The sequence below is a fragment of the Alosa sapidissima genome, chromosome 24 (assembly GCF_018492685.1).
Source record: "Alosa sapidissima isolate fAloSap1 chromosome 24, fAloSap1.pri, whole genome shotgun sequence".
NCBI lineage: Eukaryota > Metazoa > Chordata > Actinopteri > Clupeiformes > Clupeidae > Alosa > Alosa sapidissima.
The window spans coordinates 16579653-16604332 of NC_055980.1; the positions used below are offsets into that span (position 1 = coordinate 16579653).

The 24680-nt window shown below is 42.5% G+C and overlaps 1 protein-coding gene across 1 annotated transcript; it reads left to right on the plus strand.

The window, feature by feature from the left end:
- The first annotated feature begins 581 nt into the window (after positions 1 to 581).
- ipmkb (inositol polyphosphate multikinase b) lies at positions 582 to 18657 on the plus strand. The gene is made up of 6 exons (XM_042082036.1): positions 582 to 1485; positions 3395 to 3480; positions 6812 to 6908; positions 8613 to 8785; positions 13229 to 13310; positions 13717 to 18657. The coding sequence occupies exons 1-6, from the start codon at positions 1281 to 1283 to the stop codon at positions 14394 to 14396; spliced, it is 1323 nt and encodes a 440-aa protein (XP_041937970.1). The 5' UTR covers positions 582 to 1280; the 3' UTR covers positions 14397 to 18657.
- Positions 18658 to 24680: the final 6023 nt, after the last annotated feature.

Sequence of the window (24680 nt, forward strand, 5' to 3'; positions counted from 1 at the left end):
CATCTTTAAGAGGAAATGTCTGTTGGGGGCATGTCCTGTTCTAAATGACTAATGACTAAATGACTGACTGATAAAATTCTAATTAGCATTTTTGTCATGCATCTACTCTCTGAAGACAAGGCTGGCATATTTTGCATGGGTAAGAGGCTTATCTAATCATTTCTGTTTAACAAACAAACAATTATTGTGGCTGATAACACCTTGCATTCCAAATGACTTGTTGACAAAATGTTCCATTTGCTCAGGCAAATAACACTAAATTGATTTTCCATGACACGTGCTGCTGTTGTTTGTTGGTAGCTCAATGCAGTTATGGTAAGAAAATGAATTATTAATAGAGTATAACCTTGGCATAGGTCTAACTAAGGACTTTAACCTAGTTTTTGAATAAGTGACCATTTCTGCTCTGGCTTTGTACAGTCATGTAGGCATACAGTGGCATTTTTTATTTTTAAATAGCCAATCATTTATTTTAGTGTCTGTGATAAATCTTCCAGTTCTTAGCTATGGTCCTTTAGGTGGCAAATAATTGCTGCCGTAAATTTCTCCTTGCGACAGTGCTGGCATTGTCGCAAAAGGACTATCGTCAGTCCTGACGAGCAGATAGCCTGCTAGGTTGACATGCAAGCTCAGCAACCACGCTCCTGACCAAGCGATTGGTTTTCCAAAGATAACAACGTAAACCGACGATCTGAAGGGCGGACATGTCCATCGGATACAAAAGAGTTTTGTCCTCTATGCATTTTATCTGAAACTGGGGGAACACTGAGGCAAGAGAGAGCGAATCTTGTGGTTTTGCGTCAGGGGGTGCGTCACGCTACTCGCCTTCTGGGATGCGTAAGCAGCAAACAACAACGGAGCTCGCTTTATTATGCATTTGTTTTCCCAGCACTACCGAATCGTCGGCGACCGTAACAGGCTCAGGGTGCGCTCGTGTAGATTTTGGGATTACACATGGCACCGACCTCGCCTTTGTTGGTGTAATTATCGAGGCGGAGTACTCAAGTAAGGAAGTGGGATGTGGCCTGCCTGCATTTCATGTGGCTGGCTGAAATGTGGAAATTATAAAAACAGCGCTTCAGAACGGCTGCATGATCATAATTTGGTTCTCAAACACCATCTTCCTTTGAGGCAGCTCTGACTGATATCTTAGTACGACTTCGGAGACATGTCGCGAAGTCTGTTTGGATTCATTCTTACAGTATGTGAATTATAGCTAGCGAGCTTGATGTCCACTCCCATACGGACGATCCATTGAAACATTCGAGTCAACAGTTACAATGTCGACGCAGCATCGCATGATGGACACCTCGCTGGCACTGGAGAGACTGGAGATCACCGGTTCCGTGGGCAACCGAGGAACTTGTGTGCCCGGATCTGTGATGAGGGAGAAGACCGTACAGGCGGCCGCTCACACTCACCTGAATGGATGCGTGCCACTAACACATCAGGTGGCTGGTCATAAGTATGGTGTAGACAAAGTAGGTCAGTAGACTAAAGCTATTTCACCACACATCATGTCTGCCAACTACGGGTTATTGAATGGTATGTGGACAACCACGCTTGGCCACCTCATGTTCCTCAGCTGTAGGCTACACTAAAAGGCGAATAGGTTCTCTCTCTCTCTTTCTGTGTATAAATTGGACTGTTATTAATTGCAGTCATAGAACAACATGTTGCTGTGACAATATGCTGACACCTTTGTGATCGACCTAACTGTTTTGCAAGCCTGTGTGTGAAGAATATCGAGCAGCTTTTGCTTGTAGGCTACTACATCTCATTTGGATTTGGATCCCAGCATCAGTGGTGTAGGATTAGGCTTCATGTTATTTCACAAAAACATTAGTATGTCATGTTTGAAGATGCTGTTGGTCGCTTTTTACAACACCGCTGATAAAGAAGCATTTATTCATGGGTCCAGTGAGTGGCAGCAAGGTTTTGTTAGGTTATGGCCGGTCATGATGGCTTACGTGATTTGGTCTGTTTATGTGTTATGGTCCACAGCCTACCCTTGCCTGTAGCGAGGTTAGCTCATGGGCAGGGTACTGTGTGTGGGAGCGGTGTCCTGTGAGCTCCGAGAGGGCTCTAAGACTTGACCTCTGCTCAGATTAAATACTAATGCTGCTGGGAGCATTTCAATTCTTCGGCCAAGTGAAAGCAAGGCACTGTACTGAAGCCTGGGCAGTTCTAAGCAGCACACACACACACACACACACACACACACACACACACAAACATTCTCTACACATTAGAGTCCATAATCTGCAAACAGAATTCAGAAGAGTAAATTAAGAGAGAGAGTGAATAAGTGAGTGAGTGTGTTTGTATGTGTAAGATTGTGGAGGAGTTGCAGAAAAACAGCTGTTCAGTAGTTTTTGCAGTGACCGAAAAGTCCCTTTACCCAGTCTACGTGATTGGATTAAAGGCCTAATGTGATGACATCAGTACCAAAAATGTCATATGTCAGATTAGTCAGGGCACTCAGCTAAATAGTAAATAGATGAGTCAGAAGTGTAACAAAACATTCTGCAGCACATGACAATGAAGAGCTTGTGGACTGTACAGTCTGTGATGTAATCCTCCAGACTCTGTGTGTGTGTGCGTGTGTGCGTGCGCGCATGTGTGTGTTCCAGCAGGACTTTATCTGCTATGTGGATTAAGTCTGTTTCTTAGATAACATCTGGACATGTTGGTGTGGTTTGTTTTTTCCCACCACTTTCTACTCGTATGCTTGCATTAGTTGGATCAAACATGTGCATGCAAATGTCCAAAAGGTCATGGCCTCATGAAGATTATGCTGTATTGGGTGTTTCCATACACTTGTTCAGCAGTTCTTCCAAGAACTATGGCTCAGCGTACTAATGTGTATTTGTACGACTAACATTTCACCACCAGAGGAAGTAGTTTAATTTGTATAATCAACTGATGTAATGTCAGGTCAAAGTACAAACCTACACACCCCGTAACCTTAGTGTTATATGACCTAGCCAATGCAGGGAAATATGCATAGGCCTATATCACTCCGTCATAGAATCAGTAGTCAAGCCCTTATTACAAGTAGCTTAAACCATAATAACAAGTTGTAATAGCCATAGTAACAAGTGGCTGTTAATATTTGAAAGGCTTTAGGCCTAAAACGTTATTAGTCATGTCATTTAATGAAAATGTTAGCCTAAACAGAGAGGGTTAAAGCGGAGCTTTGGCCTAAATGTTATTCCAATCAGGCATATGGTTGCCTGATCTATTTTGGTCTATATTCTAGATTAAACGGCCACATTTACACCTCACTGTCAAACCCTGGATGAGAACTAGAGTGTGGCCTCTAAACAAACATTATTAAGGCTTGCAGACTCTTAACAATGTGTGCGTGTGTGTGTGTGTTATCTGGATACAGGAATTCTGCAACATCCGGATGGGACTGTCTTGAAGCAGCTTCAGCCTCCTCCGCGAGGGCCAAGAGAGATGCAGTTCTACAGCATGGTAACCACTCACCCCCACCCACTCCTACACACACACACACACACACACACACACCGCCCTGCTCCACCACCTCATTACGAGTTGACATTTTCACTCAGGGATTTATTTAGCTGACGTGCCCATTCACATGGGTACACTCCACAAGTGGGAGTGCGTTTATTTGTTGTGTACATGCTTTTGTGTTTGTGTGTGAGTCCAAGGGTTGCATCCAAAGTGGTGTGTGTGTCTTTGTGTGCGTGCGTGCGCGCGTGCGTGCGTGTGTGTCTGTGTGTGTGTGTGCAAGCGGCTTTATAAAGCAGGACCTTTGTCCAAAGCAACTGACTATGCAGTTAAAAAAAAATAGAGCAACTGTGTAGTGGTCACGCTTGGTGGAGACATTCGTCTCACAACTTTTGAATCGGCTTGCTTACTCATCCCTCGTCCTTCCTATTGAGATATACAGCGCTAGGATTCGCTCCAAAACGCAGATTTACGCAGACCTCCGACGCAGCTGAACGGGCTCCTTTGGGACTGGCGTATTTCAAACATGCTGAGGTGTAAACACCATATACCTTCCCTCACCCACCCCATCGCTTCTCATCGGCCGACAGGGAAACCGCAAGATGGCCGAGAGCCGAGCCGTTCGAGTTGAACCCGTTGCCCTCCCCTGCAGGGCCTTTTGCTATCTGCCATGCGGAGTGGGTCATTACCGTCATTACCGCGGCCCCCCCGTAAAAGCACGGTGGCAGAAGGCAGGGATCGCTTTACGGCGTGTTTGAGTTGAGTTTTATGGGATGGCGTCGTGTGTAACGTTTTCTGAGCTCGGCTGTTGGGTGGAGGTGGGGGGGCACCTTTACGGTAAAGTTGAGGAGTTGTTTATGGTTTGCGTCACATACAGCATTCCAAATGGGGGTCACCCGTGTTTAGGAGGTATTCTGGAAAAAGAAGAGTGGAAAATGTGTGGGGAGGTTGGGAGGCCATACTTCCTCCGTCTTAATGGCCCTCAATGGAGGCCTTTGGCCATCTTAAATGTTTTTTTTTTTTAAAACTTGAGTGATTGTGCCCAAGGCCTTCCCTGCCATTCAGGCTCAAACAAGCACCACTGTAAACAGACAGTCAGTGGGACAGACAGTCGGTACTTGAGGTATCCACCACAAGGAATTTGGAAGGCGGCAGTGGATGTGTGATTGTTTTTGCTATCTTTCAGCTGAAATATCCAACATATGTTCCTCCCTCCTCTCCCCTCACTCTCACACCCACAGACACGAGGGACAGAAGCACGACTGTGTACGGTTCTGTGTCTGAAGTGGGGCACTATTCAGACATGGGTGTCCTATACGACATACCTCCTTGTTGTTGTTGTTGTTTTGTTGTTGTGCTGTCTGCTTTGTGCGTGTCTCTCACATACCTCAGACCTTGCCGAAGTGCTTCAGGCCTTTGCATTATGCATGCATTTCCTTTTGGTATTCCCGGACAGTTGTAGTTCTCTTTCGTTTCTGTCTGAAACACAGCTACACCGTCTCACACACACACACACACAGGTATCTAATATTAGCCTTTAAACAAATACCCACTCAGTTGTGTTAAGCATTTTCCCCCACACACACACACACACACACACACACACACAGGGCGAGTACACACACACACACACACACACACACACACACACACACACACAGGGCGAGTGTACACACACACACAGAGCGAGTGTACACACACACACACACACACACACACAGAGCGAGTACACACACACACACACACACACACACACACACACAGCGAGTGTACACACACACACACACACACACACACACACACACACAGGGCGAGTACACACACACACACATACACACACACACACACACACACACACAGGGCGAGTACACACATGCATAAGTTGGCATGTTACTGCTGCTTCCTCTCCTCCCACATGTAGCAAGAGCCCATTTGCACACCCTCCCACATGCCCTGATCCTATTTCCACCCTCCTCCTCTTCCTCCCCCTCTTCCTCCTCCTTCGCATGGTGCCTGTGCTTGTGTGTTCTCTCTCTCTCTCTCTGGCTCCCGGTCGTGCCACGTGTGTGCTCCTCTCTCTCTCTCTTTCTCTCTCTCTCTATCTACCTATCTATCTATCCGGCTTCTGGTCATGCCACGAGTTCCTCTCTATCTATCTATCTATCTATCTATCTATCTATCTATCTATCTGGCTTCTGGTCATGCCACGAGTACCTCTCTATCTATCTATCTATCTGGCTTCTGGTCATGCCACGAGTATCTATCTATCTATCTATCTATCTATCTATCTATCTATCTATCTATCTATCTATCTATCTGCCTTCTGGTCATGCCACGAGTTCCTCTCTATCTATCTATCTATCTATCTATCTGGCTTCTGGTCATGCCACGAGTTCCTCTCTATCTATCTATCTATCTATCTATCTGGCTTCTGGTCATGCCACGAGTTCCTCTCTATCTATCTATCTATCTATCTATCTATCTATCTGGCTTCTGGTCATGCCACGCGTTCCTCCCTCTCTCTCTCTCTCTCTCTCTCTCTCTCTCTCTCTCTCCTTTACCCACCTGCTGGGGATGCTTCCCATGGTCAGGGGAGGGACGTCCGGTTTGGTGCGCCAAGCGTGGGGAGGGCATGGATGCAGCGTGCCATGTGTGCAGAGTGCATTCTTTCATGCTGAGCCCTGTTTTTTGAGAAATGCCCAGGGTGTTATTTAATTAGGAGCTTTGCTACGCCCGACTCCCAACACCCCCACCCTGCTCGGCTTCACGCCACTCGGAGACCAGCTCTGCGGCTCCGTCCGTAGCCTCTCACCATCATCCCCCCCACCCACTTCCCCTGCTGAAAGCCCAGAGATACACACAACACAGTTTCACGCCTCGCAGAGCAGGCCGCTAATTTACTTAGTTTAATGCGTCGCAATTGGTTAAAAGATGTTTTTCCACCTCAGCTCTGGGTAAACATGCTGTTAGCAAATAGATTTCTTGTGTCCCAACAGGGAAACCAGAACTGATGAATTTACCCATTCCTTTTTTTTTTTTTGTAAAACTGCTTTAGGTAACTCCTGACCAATACTCCTACGTCTCTCTGACTTTTATTGCACCATGCTGAACCAATGCTGAGCTATAACAGCCTATGAAGCAGTATCCATTTGACTCCTTTTTGATAATGGGTTGATAATGCTATTTGAGTAGCATGTAAAAGTTATTCAAGTCATTACAAATCCACAAAGGACATTTGGAAGACTGTGTCTGATTCAGTGCATGCAATCCCACATGAGTTTAAGGAGATGTGGGGGGGTTTATGAACGTTGTCTTCTGTGTCCACCACCAGGTCTACTCAGAGGAGAGCGTAGACCCCTGCCTGCTGGACCTGCAGAGGTATTTGCCCAAATACTTCGGCCCCTGGTCTTCACCTGATGCCCCTGCAGGTAAGAAACGTTAAGAAATGGTCATTTCCTTTCCTGTTCCATGTGTGAAATATGATGTAAAGCAGCGATAAATGAACTGTATATGAAGATAGCTGGATAGTGAATTAAAGTTCTTAATTAAAGCTGCTTTACGTGATGGAGGAGGATAGGGGAGTCTGCGCCCCCCCCATCGTGCACCCGGCGCAAGGTGGCGCAAAGCGCGACGCAAAGTTTATTCTTATCGTCCACTCAATAAAGTGTTTGTTCGCCATGCGCTCCTCTTCTATTAAAACTTGTGCCAAGGGATACAAGGAAGTTTATTGTCACATGCATATAGTTACTGGAAGTAAGAAATGCAGTGAAATTATGTCTGGTGTCAGCCTATTTGTGCATTAATGGGGGGGGGGGGGTTAAGTGTCAAGGGCTGCATAAAAAAGGTGGGGGAGGATTGGGATTGGGTGGGGGGCACCAACAAGGAGCACCCAAGAGCAACAGGGGCAAGGAAAAACTCCCTTACCAAGGAAGAAACCTTGGGCAGATCCACGGGGTGTGGTAATCAGCGACATATGATGTGGTCTAACGCTTGATCCAAAAATTGCTATCTTATACCCGCTAAAAATCATTATGCCACTGAACAAGAAAAACCTGGTCTACTGTATAGTGAAAGGCGCATATAAAGCACAGCTGAAGATGCACTGTTACGAGATGTAAGCATCAACTCCTCATTACACACATTCCAGTGGGTCCCAGAGGCTCAGGGCATGAACATGAATAATTTTGGACATGCCATTTTTAATAAAAATATTAAAAAAGATAAAAACAATTATTTTTTTGATTCGATGTTTCTACCACATTGTCTTACAACCTTTTGGCATGTGGCAGTGTCATTTTCAGTCAGAACAAACATATTGGTCAAGAGAAAATCAACATTACATCAATATTTGCCAGGGGTATGAATAATTTTGTTCTTAACTGTACATATAGAAAATAAATGGAAATAAAAATACATGGATACAAAATGTTTGAAAATGTATGCTTCAAACATGCAAGAGACGTAGTGATGTACTGTAAGGCGAGGAGGTCAAGTGTTGCAAGTGTGAGTGTGTGTGTGTGTGTGTGTGGTTTAGCTACTTTGCAGCGTCCGCCACAAGTTGGACTCCGTTGTTAGTGCCTGTTTTAGACACATTCAAGCAATGAGGCTAATAATAAATGCTGACAACCACGCGGCAGTATAGGAGTCACCTTGTGTAAGCAGGTCACCTCCATTCACATCATTTTGCCTCTGAAGTCACACACAATATTGCATTGTTTTGTCCCATGAAACCATCAGATTCCAACTAACCATTGCGTTACAGATTAAATGAGTATGAGTCATTGTATGAGTTGAGAACATGATATGAATCTGTCACATGATTATTGATGGTAATCGCAGTCCGTGTGGGTCTGTCTGTGTATATGTTAATGTGAGTATGTCTTATAGTCAGATATGTCTTATGTGTTTGTGTGTATTTTTCCTGTAGGTTTTTGAGCTTGTGCTGTGAGTGTGAGTAGGTACTCAGAAAGAAAATGTGGCTTATGTGCTCTGATATTTGACTGATAATGGGTTTCCTGTGTGTGTTTGTGTGTGTGTGTGTGTGCTTGTGCTTGTGTGTGTGTGTGTGTGCTTGTGTGTGTGTGTGTGTGTGTGTGTGTGTGTGCGTACGTGTTCTTGTGTGTGATGTCTAGAGCTGTACCTGCGTCTGGAGGACGTGACGCGACGCTTCCGAAAGCCCTGCATCATGGACGTGAAGATCGGCCAGCGCAGCTATGACCCCTTTGCCTCCCAGGAGAAGCGGCAGCAGCAGATCCGCAAATACCCCCTCATGGAGGAGATTGGCTTCCTGGTGCTGGGCATGAGGGTAAGACACACACACACACACACACACAAACACACACACACACACACACAGCCATGGATATAACCACACACACAGCCATGGATACACACACACACACACAAATACACGCAGGGACACACACACACACACACACACACACACACACAAACACACAGAAACAGAAACACACACAAAAGAATGGATATGCACTCGCAGAGAAACAAAAAATGCACGCACACACACACACATGCTTACAGCAGCAGTGTGGAGTTTTGGTATACTCTCTCTCTCCCCTACTCTCTCCCCTGGCTCCTGCCATTTGACTTAATGAGCCTGGGCTGGAGAGCAGGGCCGTCTCCAAAGCCCCCTCCTCAGTCCTCCCGCCAGACTTGCTCTTTAATTACTACTCACCAAAAGGGCTGTGAGAGTGGAAAGCAGGGAACCAGGGGAAAGAAGCGCGTGTGTGTGTTTCTCTGCGAGTGTATATACATTCCTTTGTGTGTGTGTTTCTGGTTCTGTGTGTGTGTGGCTGTGTGTGTGCGTGCATGCATGTCATGCTTGCTTGCATATTTGTTTATGTCTGTATATGTGTGTGTGTGTGTGTGTGTGTGTGTGTGTGTGTTGGCTGTCAGGAGAATGGGGGGTGGGGTGATGTGCACTGGCTTAACCCCAGAATGGTGATGATTCGCATCAAGAGCACGATGTGCTTTCATGATTAAACTCTAAACTAGAGTGAAGGAAGAGTGGTTAAAAGTTTACACACACACACACATACACACACACACATACACAAATAGGAAGTAGACCTATTCTGTAAAAAAATAGCAATGAATACTCAGAGAAAGGCTAAATACAGTCATGCAAATACTCAATGCAAATTAAATTCCGTCTGAGAAAGGATTGTGTCAGAATGCCACATGAATATTCACTAACTCTCTACTGAGCAAGACCCCCCTCCCACGCCCCCATTGACTTTATATGTGTCCCTGCAGACAGAGATGTTCTTTCACATATGAGATCATAAACGGTGAACTTCATGGAAGGCTGTGCATTTTGGAATATGATTTCTTACGTCCGCTTGAGCAGGGGGAGCAGATTCCGAGGTTGTTGAACACTGCGCCGTGGGTTTACCTCATCCGTATAAATCTGTTTATGATTGAATCACGTCCTTTCCCAACACCTGCGGTCCATTTTTTCAGACTTGTTTTCTTTTTCTATGCTCCATTGATTTCCATTTATTTCACAGTGACGGATCAAAAGTATACTTTATACTGTTATATGAATATGGTGCAAATGGACTATTACTTCCACTCTGACAGTCACACAGAATTGAAACAGTTCTCACAGAGGTGCAACCTTTTCAGCTGACTTAGTAAGACGAGGAACAGATGGTTGTTTATTATACAGATTTCCAGTATGCAGGCTGTAAAGACAACACACAACTAGACAATACGCCACAACACGCCACAACCCATCATAGATATACACACATCAATATTGAAACTGACACTAAAAAGCCTATCTCATAGAATCATTTCATAGATCTGTATGCTTGAAGTATGTTCCTGGGCCTCGACTGTTAGACGAATCATTGAAGCCAGTTTGAATGGGTAGGGAAGAATTGAATACCACACGCCACTGCTGAACACGATTGACCAGTAACTCATGTACAGAATCTCGTACTTACATCTTGCTGTGCTATAAACATCTCATCTGAGTACTTCAAGTCAAGTCACATTTAATTATACATCGCATTTTTGTATGCACAGAGTGCAACCCAAAGCGCTCCACACGCAGACATCAAGACATAAACAGACAAATGAACAAATTGACAAATATAGTAAGCGTACATACTTTAAGCGCATCTAGTGTTTTTTTTTTAATGCTGCCTTCATGTCATGGGCAGAATGCAGTACTCTGTGTTTGTTTTGTTTGTCAATGTTGGTTTCAGGCAACAGGAGTAGTACATCACACCCGAACTCTCAGTTTTGGGTTTGTATCTCGGCCACGTATAGGGTCAGCTTGACCTTCTTGAGACATTGTCTCTTTGTTTCTTTCTGGTAGTCTTGTTGCATGCATCGGAAGAAAAAAAAAACACGTGGAACATTTTTCTTTATCTGATGACTTGTTTTAGCTTCCTTCCTTATTTATTTATTTATTTTTTCCCTCTTACATTAGCTTCATTATCTCTCGCACACATAGTCGCATCATCTGTAGAACGCGGGGCAGAGGCAGGGGGTCTTCTTGCCCCTCTGGGGTTAGCGCAGGGGCAGGGATGTTAGCTTTATCAGTTAAACAGGATGCTCTTATCTCGCAACCTCCCTAAGGACCCTTTCCACTGCAAACCTCCCTTAGTTTAAACACAGTCCACAGGGGAAGACTCTAGTTTGTAGTTCACCAAAGTGAAGGGTGTTTTTTACTTTCCTAAATGGCTAAATGGCTGTGTGTTGGATGTACGTACATTCACAGGTTTGGGAATTCTTGAGCTAATGGAAGTCGATTACAAAACATCATGCGACGGCATTCGCTTGTAGACATCCGGTGTGCTTGCATTGCTGTTTATGAGCAAGTCGTTTGGTTGAATATCTTGTCCCTCTGAGCTAAACTTTGATTTAGAAGGAACCTGAGTACAATAAAGAGGCATGGTCTGCACTTCCCGATCACTCAACATCCAATTGCAAAAAACAAAACAAAATGGCTCACAAAAGAGTAGCCAGCTTGAATGTCAGCTGGACCGGAGGGAGCACATGCTATTGTGCATATTGAGGGCATACTATACAACACCATTAAAACCGGTGCGTGCAAAGTCACAAACAGGTTTTACAGGAATATTACGAATAAACAGCCTGAAGTTCTAGTTCTCTGCAAACATGTATGGTCACTAAGGGTTAAGCAATTAGGCAATTTAGAATGTTTACACAAACATTTTCAAATATAGCAGTTCAAACAAAACAAAAAAAAATCCTTTGTTTAGCGCTTGTTAATCCTTTGTTCTGCCCATCCATGCCGAGGGATGGGCAGAACAAAAGACCCGAGGCAGAAGATGAAGTGATTGGAGCGAGGGATGGTTAAAAGAGGGAGCTCTCTGGCACGAGGCCCTGTCTATTTCCCACTGCGAGAGAGAGAGAGAGAGGAGAGAGAGAGAGAGAGAGAGAGAGAGAGAGAGAGAGAGAGAGAGAGAGAGAGAGAGAGAGAGAGAGAGAGAGAGAGAGAGAGAGAGAGAGAGAGAGAGAGAGAGAGAGAGAGAGAGAGAGAGAGAGAGAGAGACCGCTCATCAGTAACCCATCTCCCTCCACTCCATCTAGTTTGGTCAAGTGGCGCGGTGTGAAGCGACCCATTAGCACTAATTGCCCCTTCATGATAGGGAGTGAGATGGAGAGGAACTCCCTGTACACACACTCACTCAAATAAATAAGCACACGAGAGTACACACACACACACATTCCAGTGAGGGGTCCCAGAAGCTCAGGGCATGAATATGAATTTTCTCCTCTAATCCCCTTTTAGCCTTAGTTAAAGTTGCACCCCTTGTGAGATGAATAATACATTTTTTTCCAACGAAAGTTTGGCACTCTTTTTAATTTATTTATTTCAGTTGATTTTCATGCACCGCCACTTGGAGGAGACATTCCCATGTTGGTTTCAAAGTGCATCTGCACTTTTCCATTTGCTTTCACCACTTTCCCTACACTTGTGAAGTTGGCGCTCAATGGTGTTTTAAGCCCCCACCGTCGACTTCAAGGCAGCGCTGCGACCGTCGACTTCAAGGCAACCTAATCCTAACCCTAACCCTTGCCTAACCCTAGTGCCTTCCGTGCAGTGCTGCCTGGAAGACGCCTTTGGGGGCTTAAAACACATTCTGAGTGTGTGAGCCAAACACATTTTGAGTTGTGTTTATGTAAAACATTAAGATTCAAGATGACTTATTACATCTCATTGTAAAATCTTTGGTTTTTAGTTTTCAACATGGTCTGGTTTCAACAATAAATTATCAGGGTTCCCACGGGTCATGGAATTTCTGGAATATCATGGAATTTTTGTCCAGAAAAAAAAAAAGTCCAGACATGGAAAGTCAGACATGGACTTTCCATTGCAAAAGTCCAGACATGGAAAGTCAGGGAATTTCATCATTTTTGTTTAACATTTATACGTTATACAAAATACATTAATACAAATATATTTCCACGCAGAATTAGATAGATAGATAGATACTTTATTGATCCCCAGGGGAAATTCAAGGTCTCAGCAGCATACAGACAACACAAACACATTCTTTAACAGCAGAAAGAGTAATTAAAGTATATAATACAGTATAAAAACACAACTAAGCAATAAGGACAGGTGAATTGGTGTATATCAGGTTATTTACATGACTAGTGAGCAAAGAGAAGTGTGTGTGTGTGTGTGTGTGTGTGATAGTTTGTTCATTCTTTCTTTCTTTCTGTCTTTTTCCCCTCTCTGTAGGTGTACAAACTGGACTCCGATACCTTTGACACGTATGACCAGCACTTTGGCCGAGGTCTTGATCAGGATACTGTGAAAGAAGGTAAGGGCTGATTCCACTGGCAGTTAAAAAAGTAACTAAAAAGTTTAACAACTTTGATGCCTGAACATCAAATTCCAAACTGAATTGATCTCCCACTTAGGTGTCATGTCTGTGTACAATACGTCTCTATCTGGCCTGTGCTGGGAAGGATTTTTATCTCACTTTCCCAATCAATTAATCCTTTTAAACTGATGCGAGGAAGATAAAAATGTGTAATTTACTGTCATGTCACTTAATTCTGATTAATGGCGAAGTGATTTTGCTTTTTCATGATTGATTGATAGATACTGCCCTTGGCCATGATCGGCAGTAATAAAGCTCAAGTAAGACATTAGTCTGTCATCATTCATATCATCCATATTTCTTTCTTTTTTTCTGTCTCTCTCCTCCACCCCCTCTATTTAAGGCCTCTCTAAGTTCTTCCACAACGGTGAGCGTCTGCGTAAAGATGCTGTAGTGGAAAGCGTGCTTAAGGTGCAGCAGATCTTGGGCTGGTTCGAGGAGCAGAAACGCTTCCACTTCTACGCCAGCTCGCTCCTGTTTGTCTACGAGGGCTCGCCGCCTCCCGCAGGCACCACCAGGGGCACCCAGGAGCCACTCAGCCCCGGGGGCGGCGATGGTGATGGTGGTGGTGGTTGTGGTGAGAGACAGGTAGTCCTTGAGTACAACAACAACATCGAGCAGAGCCTGTCCACCATGTACGCCCTCCACAAGCAAGCCTGCACCCGGCAGCACCACGGCGCCATGATGCCCGACAATGGGGCCTGGAGGCACCCGGCGACAGTCGCCCAGCAACCGAATGGCAACCGCATCCCCCGCGGGCTGGAGATGCTGAGCCAGGAGGGAGTGGACGGAGGAGACCGCGAGCACCATAACGGAGCGGAGGAAGAGGAGGGCAGTGGGGGGAGGAGGAGGAGGAGGAAGACGCCAACGAGAGGGGTCAAGGCCGGCGGAGAGGAGGTAGAGGTGAGGATGATCGACTTTGCCCACGTCTTTCCCAGCGAGAGTTGCGACGAGGGCTACATCTACGGCCTGAAGAACCTGATCCGGGTTCTCCAGGAGCTACTGGAGGAGGTGGGAGAGTAGCAGCTCAACACAGGTCTCACCTTTGGGACTCAAATCTCACTCTCTCCACTCTCTCACACACACACACACACACACACACACACACACACACACACACACACACACACACACACACACACACACACACACACACACACACACGCGCAGACCCCTCTTTGTGAAAAGTCCTATCCTGTGGCACACGTTTGTCTGTCCAGTTGTACATGGAGGCGTGGTAGTGGCCCCACACACACACACACGCGCTCCCCTTGCCCTAAACCTCTGCACTATCAGCACTCAAACGGAAGGCATTTCCTTTATTGGTCTTATATATTTGTTTTTGTGTGTTTGTGTGTGTGTGTGTGTTTGTGTGAGAGAAAGAGAGAGTATTTGTTTGTATGTCAGTTGGTTTGTTCTTTTCCGTTTATACATTTGTCAGTATCTTACTCAGGTAAAATGATATTTGTGTATCGGTCCTTGGCAAAGGTGAATTATTTCCCGCCAAGCTTGCAGTTTGTCTCACTGTAACCTTTGACACTTTGCTTCCTAGTGCTCTTGTTCTAGTGTTTTTAAGAAGACTTTATTTTAACTAAGTGTTTTTCTTTCCTGTTCAAAGGTCACAATTAGGAATGTGTGTCTCTTTTGTCCCATATTTGTATTTGCTGCCAAATTGACCCTGTCTTCTCAATCAAAAACCCTTTTGATGGTAAAAATTGGTGAGGGTAGAAATAAATGTTAACGTTTTTTTAAATTATTATTATTATTATTATCATTTACTCACTTACGTACTTATCATTTGTATATACCATTTATACAAACAGTTAACCTGGTTTGTGTAGCTCATACCCTACATTATATGCAGCTTTGATGGTTATAAAAATGATATAAAGAATATGAGGAGACTTGGTTTTAAGAAATGCAATCTAGAATGTCCCTCTTGTTGATACAGAGGCACTGCCAAAGGAGTTTAGGTTGGTTGAGGTGTATGCAACAGAATGTTACTGATTTTTGGTCACCCCTCATGCAATCAGCGGTTAATTTACTCACATTGCTGCCCAGAACTGTCATTGGTGGGGGTTCATTACTCCAAAAAAAACTGAAGGTACACATTTTTGTGTGAGAAGAGCCGTACAGTTTCATCACGTTAAAGCTTTTCCCAAGCAATTTTAAAAAATGAAAACAAATTATTGAGGCAGACCATGCAGACATTACTGTTTTACATTTTTGAATTTTCTTTTAAATGCGGCAAGGAAAGCCAGAGTGAAGTGAAAGAAGGAGGGGCACATGGATTTCTGCTTGAAATGTTGGTGACAGAAAAAAATCCCTATTTAATTTAAATGTAATGTAATGTAATGCATACGTATGTTTTAAAGACAGGAATGGCCATTGAATTCTATGATTAGTCTGAACTGAAATGCTTGTATGTTGGTCAAACAACATGACAAATTGATTTAAGCTATAAAATATATCTTTAAGTTCATGATATCCTTACTTATATCCTTGCTGTGTTCAGAGCAGTGTGTCATTGCAGCTAGTTATGTCATGTCAGTGAATGTCAATATCTCAAAACATCTCAAACCCTTACTTTAGTGTGAATGCAACAGGTAATTTTGATGTCTTAAAAAAAAATAATTCCGATTATATATATATTTTTTTTTTATGATTTTTAAAGATTATATTTTCGGTGTTTATCTTCATTTACTGTTGTTTTGTTTTCTGTTGCCAGTATATGCACCTAGGGTCACCTCACTGTTCTTTGTGTGAAACAAGGATTTTATTTGAGCTTGTAGCCATTTGAAACATAATTTTAGTTGGTAACATTCCTGATTGTGTGTGCCTGTTGAAACTTTAAAAAGCATCTCGCAAAAAAAATGAAATAATTTAGGAATTCTGTGCCCTTTGAGGGCATCTTACAAACTGCCTTGGTGCCTCTTAGAATAGTGCAAAGTTATTTCTACAGCTTAGAATTTCAGAATAAAATGAAAATAGATAAGGCAGTTGCAATAAGAGGTTCCAGTATGCAAGGACTGAACTTAAATAAGCCCTCGTATACTGCATCTTAACTTCAGTTGAAAACATACTTTTTTTTTATCTGACAGCACTTTATTGAAAAAGGCCGAGACATCAGAGCAACATGGCACAAGATATAAACACTAACAGTTCGTTGTTTCAATGGTAAATCAGCGCCACTTGCCTGGTTGACCAGGTTTTTGATTTGGATGGGAAGTTTTGCTGTCATACTGCACAGAATGTAATGCATTTTAATTGCCAAACTATCTGATCTAATTCTGACCGGAGGGGCATCTTTATCCAAAGCATTGCCGTGCATCATTGTGCAACCATGGCAACACAGAGGTCATGCCCTAAGTGAATGTGCACCACTGGTTGCGAGGTTTTGGTTTGGGAACAGCATTTTCTCTCACTGATTCTCCTAAAAAGATAATTTTGTTCCCCAGATTTAGTGTCAACAACAAATTTAACACAAGTAATGAAACACAAGAAAGAAAGGCTGATCTTAAGTGGATGTCATACCTTGACGTCTGTGTAAAGTCATTTTTCTTATTGTACATGATGCCCATGTTGCTCTTACCATGTCATGTTGTATGATGGCCATCAGATAAAGGCTTTATCTTTTCCTCTTGTGTTTCCATCTATAGCAAATGTCAGTTAACTGAAGTATCTTGTTTACATTCCAATTATATTTTGCTGGCTAATAGTGTATTTATGCATCTTCTGTATCGTCGCCAGTTATAATCCTATGAATTTTGGCTGGTCATGCACTGAGTCTGGTTAATAACCCCATGTTGAAATCCTCCCTTTTTTGTACTGTGAACAAACCCATTGCTTGTGTTGAACACCGTGAACTTGGAAATAAGCCTGGTGTTTTAGTGCATTTCCTTGGTGTGCATCTATTCGTGTCACTTACCATGTTGATGTGTACAATTTATCAAGGAAAGTCCAGGAAAGAATTTGTCATTTGTGGTTGTCGCAGTATGCAGTATGGAAATACCTTAAAATGGAAGCAGGTTATCATTTCCATTTCTCTGTAGCACATTAAGCAACATTAGTAGTGACCTCTTTCAAGGCCTTTTGGAGTTCATTGGAAAAACAGACACAGGTGTTCCTTAATACAGCAATGACGTTTTAGCTGGATTGGGTCAGTTTGCTCATGGAGTCACAGCAGTCATCACAGATGTAACAAGTTTGCCATTTGCTAGGTAACTTAAGGTACATTTTGTGTTTAAGGAGCTCAACGTCCTGATTGACTTTTATCAGACCTTTTTTGCTACTAAATTCCAACTGCACTAAAATGTTGGGGGGGGGGGGACTGATAAAGTCTTAGCTAAAGTCATTGCACTCTCACTCAATTAGAAACTGTGCCAGTCTTTGCTATTGCATTCATGTATCTCATATTTTACTTTTAACAGTTTCAATGAATTATTTGTACACTGGATTTTACAATGAACAGTCAGGTTCTCAACCAATCATGGCAGCATCACTAAATGTGTGGGTACAACTAAACCAAAAATGAAAAGCCAGACTTGGCAGCACAAGTTATAGATGGAGTGAGGCATACTAACAGTGAATCTCTGACTTGGAAGACTCTTTGGTCCTGAAAGGTGTGGGTTTTTGAACATTCTAACATAAGATTCTGTTCCGCAACAATTGAAGGTTCTAAAATTCTATGTTGAATTCAGTGAACCCAGATATTTTTCAGAATGTTCATTTTTCAACATTCCATTCACACCGGTGTGATGGTTCACCTTTAAGGGTTAACATGAAAGTGGCCCTAAGGTTCAGACTTGACTGTACTGCACGTCATGAACAATGACATGACTGACTAAGCAAGATGGGATCTACAAAATAACAACATGGACGCTAGAGAATCGAGGACTTTTTTGAGTTTCCAAGTCAGACGTTTTTTTTTTTTGCCACGCATTTAGTTGTGCTCCTGAATTTGCAAACCAATCATCTGGGCTTTGAGTTGGTAATCTGTGTTGTCCTTTTTAAAAAAAAAAACTCTCTTTTGTGCATCTCACAGTTGGTGAAATCTCTCTGCTCCTATATAGCACATCTTATAGAGAGCAGTAGGGGTAGAGGATCTTTTTGTGTCTGCTGTTGTTCCTTAAGTACATAGCAAGTGAGCTAATCATCACCTTTTTTGTAAATGAAGTATTGTAACATGTTCAAATGTACTATTTAGATGGATATAATAATGGACAAAGTAATACATGTATATTTGGGCAAATTATAATTACTAATAAAAACAAATTCCTAATGACCATGTTATAAACTTTGTGAGTTTTCTGTGTTGGACATGTGTACCTGACTATAATGGTTTGTGGTATTCCCCCGTTGTGCCTTTGAGCCTATAAACATTATTCTATATTTCCTGTTTTACTGCTTTTATAAATGGAATCGATCAATTTAATTTGGCTTTTTTTTTACTATAATTTACAATAAACCCTCTTTTATGTCAAAGTGAAAGCAGATTTCTAAAGTAAGGTTAATTAATTAACCCCCCCCCCCCAAAAAAAAAAGTGACAGACTTCAACAGCAGTCCAGTTGATTAGTGTTAGTAGTCTCACTATTAGTGAGATCTTCGTCTGGAACGCCCATTCACAGGTCAATCAGTATTCCTGTCTACAATTCCACAATTAGGACAAAAGAAAACTCCAAACAACTCAGAGAAAAGCATAAGAGAGGGGAATGATACAAAACAAATTTGAACATCCCTTGGAGTTCAGTGAAATCCATCATAAAGGAATGTAAGGAATATGGCAAACGTGCACATCTGCCTAGAGCAGTCCGTCACCACAAACTGAGTGACTGTTCAAGAAGAGTACTGGTGGGGGAGGCCACCAAGGTATCTATGACAACTCTGAAGAAGTTAAAAGCTTCAGCAGCAAAGATGGGAGAAACTGCACACTCAACTATTGCAGAGTTCTTCACCAGTCAAAGGTCTATGGGTGAGTGTCAAAGCTCTTTTTAAATCTCGACTAAAGTTCGAAAGACGTGGGAGACTCCAAGGTCAAATGGAAGAAGGTTCTTCAGTCTGATGAGACCAAAATCAAGCTTTTTGGCTATCAGACTAGATGTTTGACGGACACCAACGCAACATCCCTAATTTGAAGCGTGGTGGTAGCATCATGCTGTGGGGATGCTTCTTGACAGCAGGCCCTGGAAGCTTGTAAAGGTAAAGTTAAAATTAATTCAGCAAAGGAAATGGAAAACCTGGAGGACAATCTGATTCAGTCTGCAAGAGAACTATGATTTGGAAGATTTATTTTCCAGCAAGACTGAACTGAGCTGAGGCATACAGTGAGAAACTACATAGAAATGGTTTAAAGACAAATAGGTAAATGTTCTGGAGTGGCTGACTCAAAAGCCTCTCAATCATATAGAACATCTGTGGCTGGACTTGAAAAGTACTGCTTTCACTTTGACTTAAATTAAATTGATCAAGATTCCATTTATAAAAGCAGTAAAAGGGGAAATAGCCAAGGGGGTTAAATATTTTTTTATAGGCACTGTAACCCCAAGTTGCTCCGGGGACAATGGCCCTTGTAATATAACTGACAAGTCGCTTTGGATAGAAGTGTCTGCTCTGCTAAATGAATACATGTAAATGTAATGATATGCATTGCACATTTGCTAGTTTGGCTCTGTGATTGGACAAACCTATGGGTAGGCCTACTACACATTTAAGAGTGCTGTGGTGTATAGACTACCTTTTGAGAAAGAAAATGGAAAGAGACTGGCAGAGCTTTACCTCGGGCACTGACACCTGCACAATGTATTGCCTGTGAGTGCCTGTTTGACAGGGAGACTATGAGCAACAACGTTCGCTTGGGGACCCAATTTGAATACCATTCTCCGGCAGAAACCACAAGACAAGTTGATTAATTGACTGATCGCCTCCTCCATACCTCCACTTTCATATACACACAAACACACTTGTTAGTGATTGAGTGAAACTGTGGGACTTCAGGACTTGTTGAACAGTTTTTGAGGGGTGATGGATTTAGACCTGCCATATTGAATGGAAAATTAAATCTGTTATCAATATTCGTGTTGTTGTTGATGGCCCATTCTAGCCCGGTCTGAAATGTGTCCTGCTGTGCATTAAAGCAATAGGTCTACACCTTCATTTAACTAGTGAGGGTGGGTATTTATCAGTCATAATGAAATTGTTATGTAGCCTACCTATCGGCCATAGTAGCCTAATGACACAAATTAAACAAATGGTTTCCCAGAGAGGCCAATAGCCCCCCCTACATTATTTGATTCCATTTAAACTGTTTACGCTACTGAAGAAAGGCAGTAAAATTACGTTGGCCATCGAGGAAAATAATTGCTTACCTACCGAGTCACCCCTGAATCACTCCAGGTCTTCCTCACGGCGGCGCCATTACGCTTCCTATGATAGGCTACTACTACACCATCCATTTCAGACCAACACTGCTGTCAATTCTGTGGTATAAGGTGGCTTAGTGTGGCTAATAGTTTCTTATGTTTCTAAAGCGCATCTTCGTATCATGTAACCCTACCTGTTCTGATTAATAGCCTCTAGCCTCCACGTCTCGCTGGTTTTATTGTCCACTATGATGGACTTCAGAGCAAAAGTGGCTTGCCTCAGGAAATGAGCATTGGGCACGGGAATGGGAATTCAAGTAATAATGCACCTCGGGTCTCGCAGGTAAAGTGAACTTAACTTCACTGAAGTAGGCTATATAGGCTAGTTTTTATCTCATGGCAGAGCTAATTGAGTCATTCAATCCACTTCATGTGTAACTCATATTCTTCAATTTAGTTTATTAATCACCCTAGCAGTAGGCTAGGTTAGATCAAACTTTTACCAAAGTCTCCAAAGGTCATTTTGATTAGGGCTATAGGCCTGTGGAAGGTCTATTGCACTGTGTGTGTGTGTGTGTGTGTGTGTGTATGATCAGAAAGAGATGTCAGTCAGCCCACATGGCATGTAAACAGATTATGTAAAATATGTATTAGTAAACATTCATGACAGTGGCATGTTGGAAGTATGGAGACACCAAAAGTAGGCCTAAGCTGTGCAGATATGCAGATATAATCCACACTGTGAATTGTGTGAGGATATGATAAACCTTAAATTATAGATCTACCCATATTCATCCAATAATATATTCCATCTGCCATAGGTATAGGCACACTCTCAGTGACCCCAGTACAAACACCCCCACTTTATCTTGCTAGCTGACATAGCCATACAGCATTCACTTTTCCATATCCTTTTTAACGACAATAAACATTGTCTGCCTTATATTCTTTGACAACTGCATTTCCGATATAAGATCATGTGTCGTCTGTTTTATGTGCTGCTATTCTAGAAAAGGATTTCCCCTCTAGCGACAGTAAACTAACTGAAATGGCCAATCTAAATCATCACTGACTGACTCAAGCCATGATTTGGGATTTATTTTTCTAGTTGTTATCACATTTTGGGTTGTTTGTTTTTGTTGTTATTGTTGTGGTGTTTTTTGTTAAAACTTGCAGCTGTGCTCTTGGTTCTGTGAAAAGATAGCCATATTAATTCAGTCTTGAATGTTGGAGCTCGTATGAGGCCTGTCTTGTCCCATCTGTTTACATTCTGTGTAACCCTCCCGAGTAGCCGGTGGAAAAATGCTTGAGGGAGCACCAGATTATGAGATATTTAGTAAATAAAACAGATGCTTCCTGGTCGCAAAATTATGTCTCCAAAGGCATGCAAACTCCTCAGAGGCCTACATCTAACGGGCCACGCTGGACAAATCCCTCCCCGCTGGGAGTGTTGATGTATGCAAACAGAGAAATGGTATTTATGTTTAGGAATTCAAGCATTTTTCCACCAAGTACATCAAAATCACTTCACGCTTCACGCTGTATCTTGTAATTTAAGGGTACATGAATTATCATGAATTCATGCATGAATTAATTCATGATATATGTATTACTTCATTCTTTAATATCTCATGAATCATCAGGAATTGACATGAGTTGACAGTTTGTCATTCGTGACCTCATACATGAACAGAACATCACCTAAAGCATTAGGTACGGTGTGCACATCATTATGGATTATAATTTATTAAGCATGATCATGATTATTTCTTTTTCTGCCAAAAATGGTCATCGTTGCTCAAATTCTGATTTGAACATAACTTTGCAGTTCTCTAAACTTATCCACCACTTTAGCTGAGGGGCCACAGACATGATGAACTCATGAGCAATTAACCTTAAATTCATGTAATCATGATAATCATGCTTAAGAAATCATAAATCATAATTATGTACCCATCATACTTAATGCTTTAGTTGATGTGTTGTTCATGCATGAGGTTATGAATGAGAGACTATGAACTCATGTCAATTCCTTATGATTCATAAAATATAAAGGAGTGAAGTAATGCATGGATCATGAATTAATTCATGCATGAATTCATGCATTCAAAATTAACGGTAAAGGTAAAGGATTAGGTAAAGGTAAAGGTAAAGGTTAAAGGTAAAGGATTATCAGATTAATAGGTGCATGGGACTGGCAGCCTCACTGAGAGAGATTAAGACGAGGTGATTTCCTAGGCAGCTAGGTATTGATTTGGGACTATATTGGGAGCAGAGATATCACGCAACACATGAGTACCTTGTCTCACTCATCACTGCACGGACAATCTCTACGACCAAGTAGCAGTGCTTCGCCCCAATATAATCCCAAATCAATACCTGCCTAGGAAATCGCCTTGTCTTAATCTGCATTGCCATTTGTACTCGTTATGAATATACGCAGGCCACAAGAAGTAATTAGGGACTTTTACTCACAACATGCCATCCGGCGCCGAGAGACTCCATTCACTATGCTAAACTAAGCTAGCGATAGAGCTGCTGGACTAAGACAATGCATGCACGGAGACAAAAATGCTTTTGCTCACTTATGCTCACTTATAACTCTAGGAGAGATGGAGAATAACCCAATTTCGTAAAATGGTGGCGTGTCCCTTTAAAGGTAAAGGCTATCAGATCAACAGGTGCAACATGGGCAACCTCACTGGATGTGGCTACAAGAGGGAAATCACCAGACTGAACAGAAGGGGTAATGCACATTTGAAGACAAACAGCCAAAGAAAACCCAGGTGAAATGCAAGGTCACTTTTCGGTCACTTTTTGGACAACATTGGGCTCCTTGGAGGACTACTGTTGAAAATAAAACAATAAAACATTTTTTAAAAAGCCAGACTAGAATTTGCTAAAAATGCATGTTGTCAAGTCACAATCCTGTTGACTAATGAGATGAAACTGGAGCTTTTTGGCAAGTCACATCAACTCTATATTCACAGACAAAAAACAGAAAGTGTCAAAGAAAAGAACACCATACCTATTTTGAAAAATGGAGAAGGCTCGGTTATGTTTTGGTGCTGCCCAGGATACCTTGAATCTGTGCAGGGCACAATGAAATGGCAACACTAGAAGGCATCCTGGAGTGAAAAACCCAGCATCAGAAAGTTCTGTCTCAATTACAGGTCATGGGTGACCTAAAACACACAGCTAAAAGCACCCTAGAAAGGAGTAGGTGGAGGATAAAGGATCAAACAGTGAACTATTCTGAAGTGGCCTATGAGTCCAGACCTGAATCCCATTAAACATCTCTGGGAAGAGCTGAAACATGCAGTCAGTGGAAGGTACCCTTCAAACTTGAGACAGCTGAAGCCATTTTGGTCAAAAAGAGTGGGCAGAAGTACAAGGTGACAGATGCAGAAGTCTCATTCAGAGGTACAGAAAGTGTGCCATCATTTTTGTCCATTATATTTTCATCTGTTTTATTATTTAAGGTATTCTGTTGAGTAAAGTCTGAATTGCATTACACTTGGAATAGACAATGGTGAATGTTGATTACTTTTGTCAGTTTCAAATCTTTTCTCTGAACTGACAAACTGAACCCTTTGTGAAAGGGAACAAACAATTTGAGTCTCAACTACATGTTCACATACCAGTTGTAGATAACAGTTCTACAGAGAGAAATCAAGGGCTGTTTCTGTTAAGAAATAAAGTGCCGCACCATTCGACTCCAAAACCACTGGCTCTAGCAGGCTAACTTGACGGGAGTGTACCTATGTTCCCTGGGTCCTATGTTCCCCGCTTTGTATGGGACCGGGGAACATAGGACCCTTTTTTAAAACCCTAACCATAACCATAATCCTAACCCTAACCCTAACCCCGAGTGGGGAACATAGGACCCGGGGAACATAGGGATGACCCCAACTTGACCATGTGCCTTTCTTCTCCATCATCCAGTTC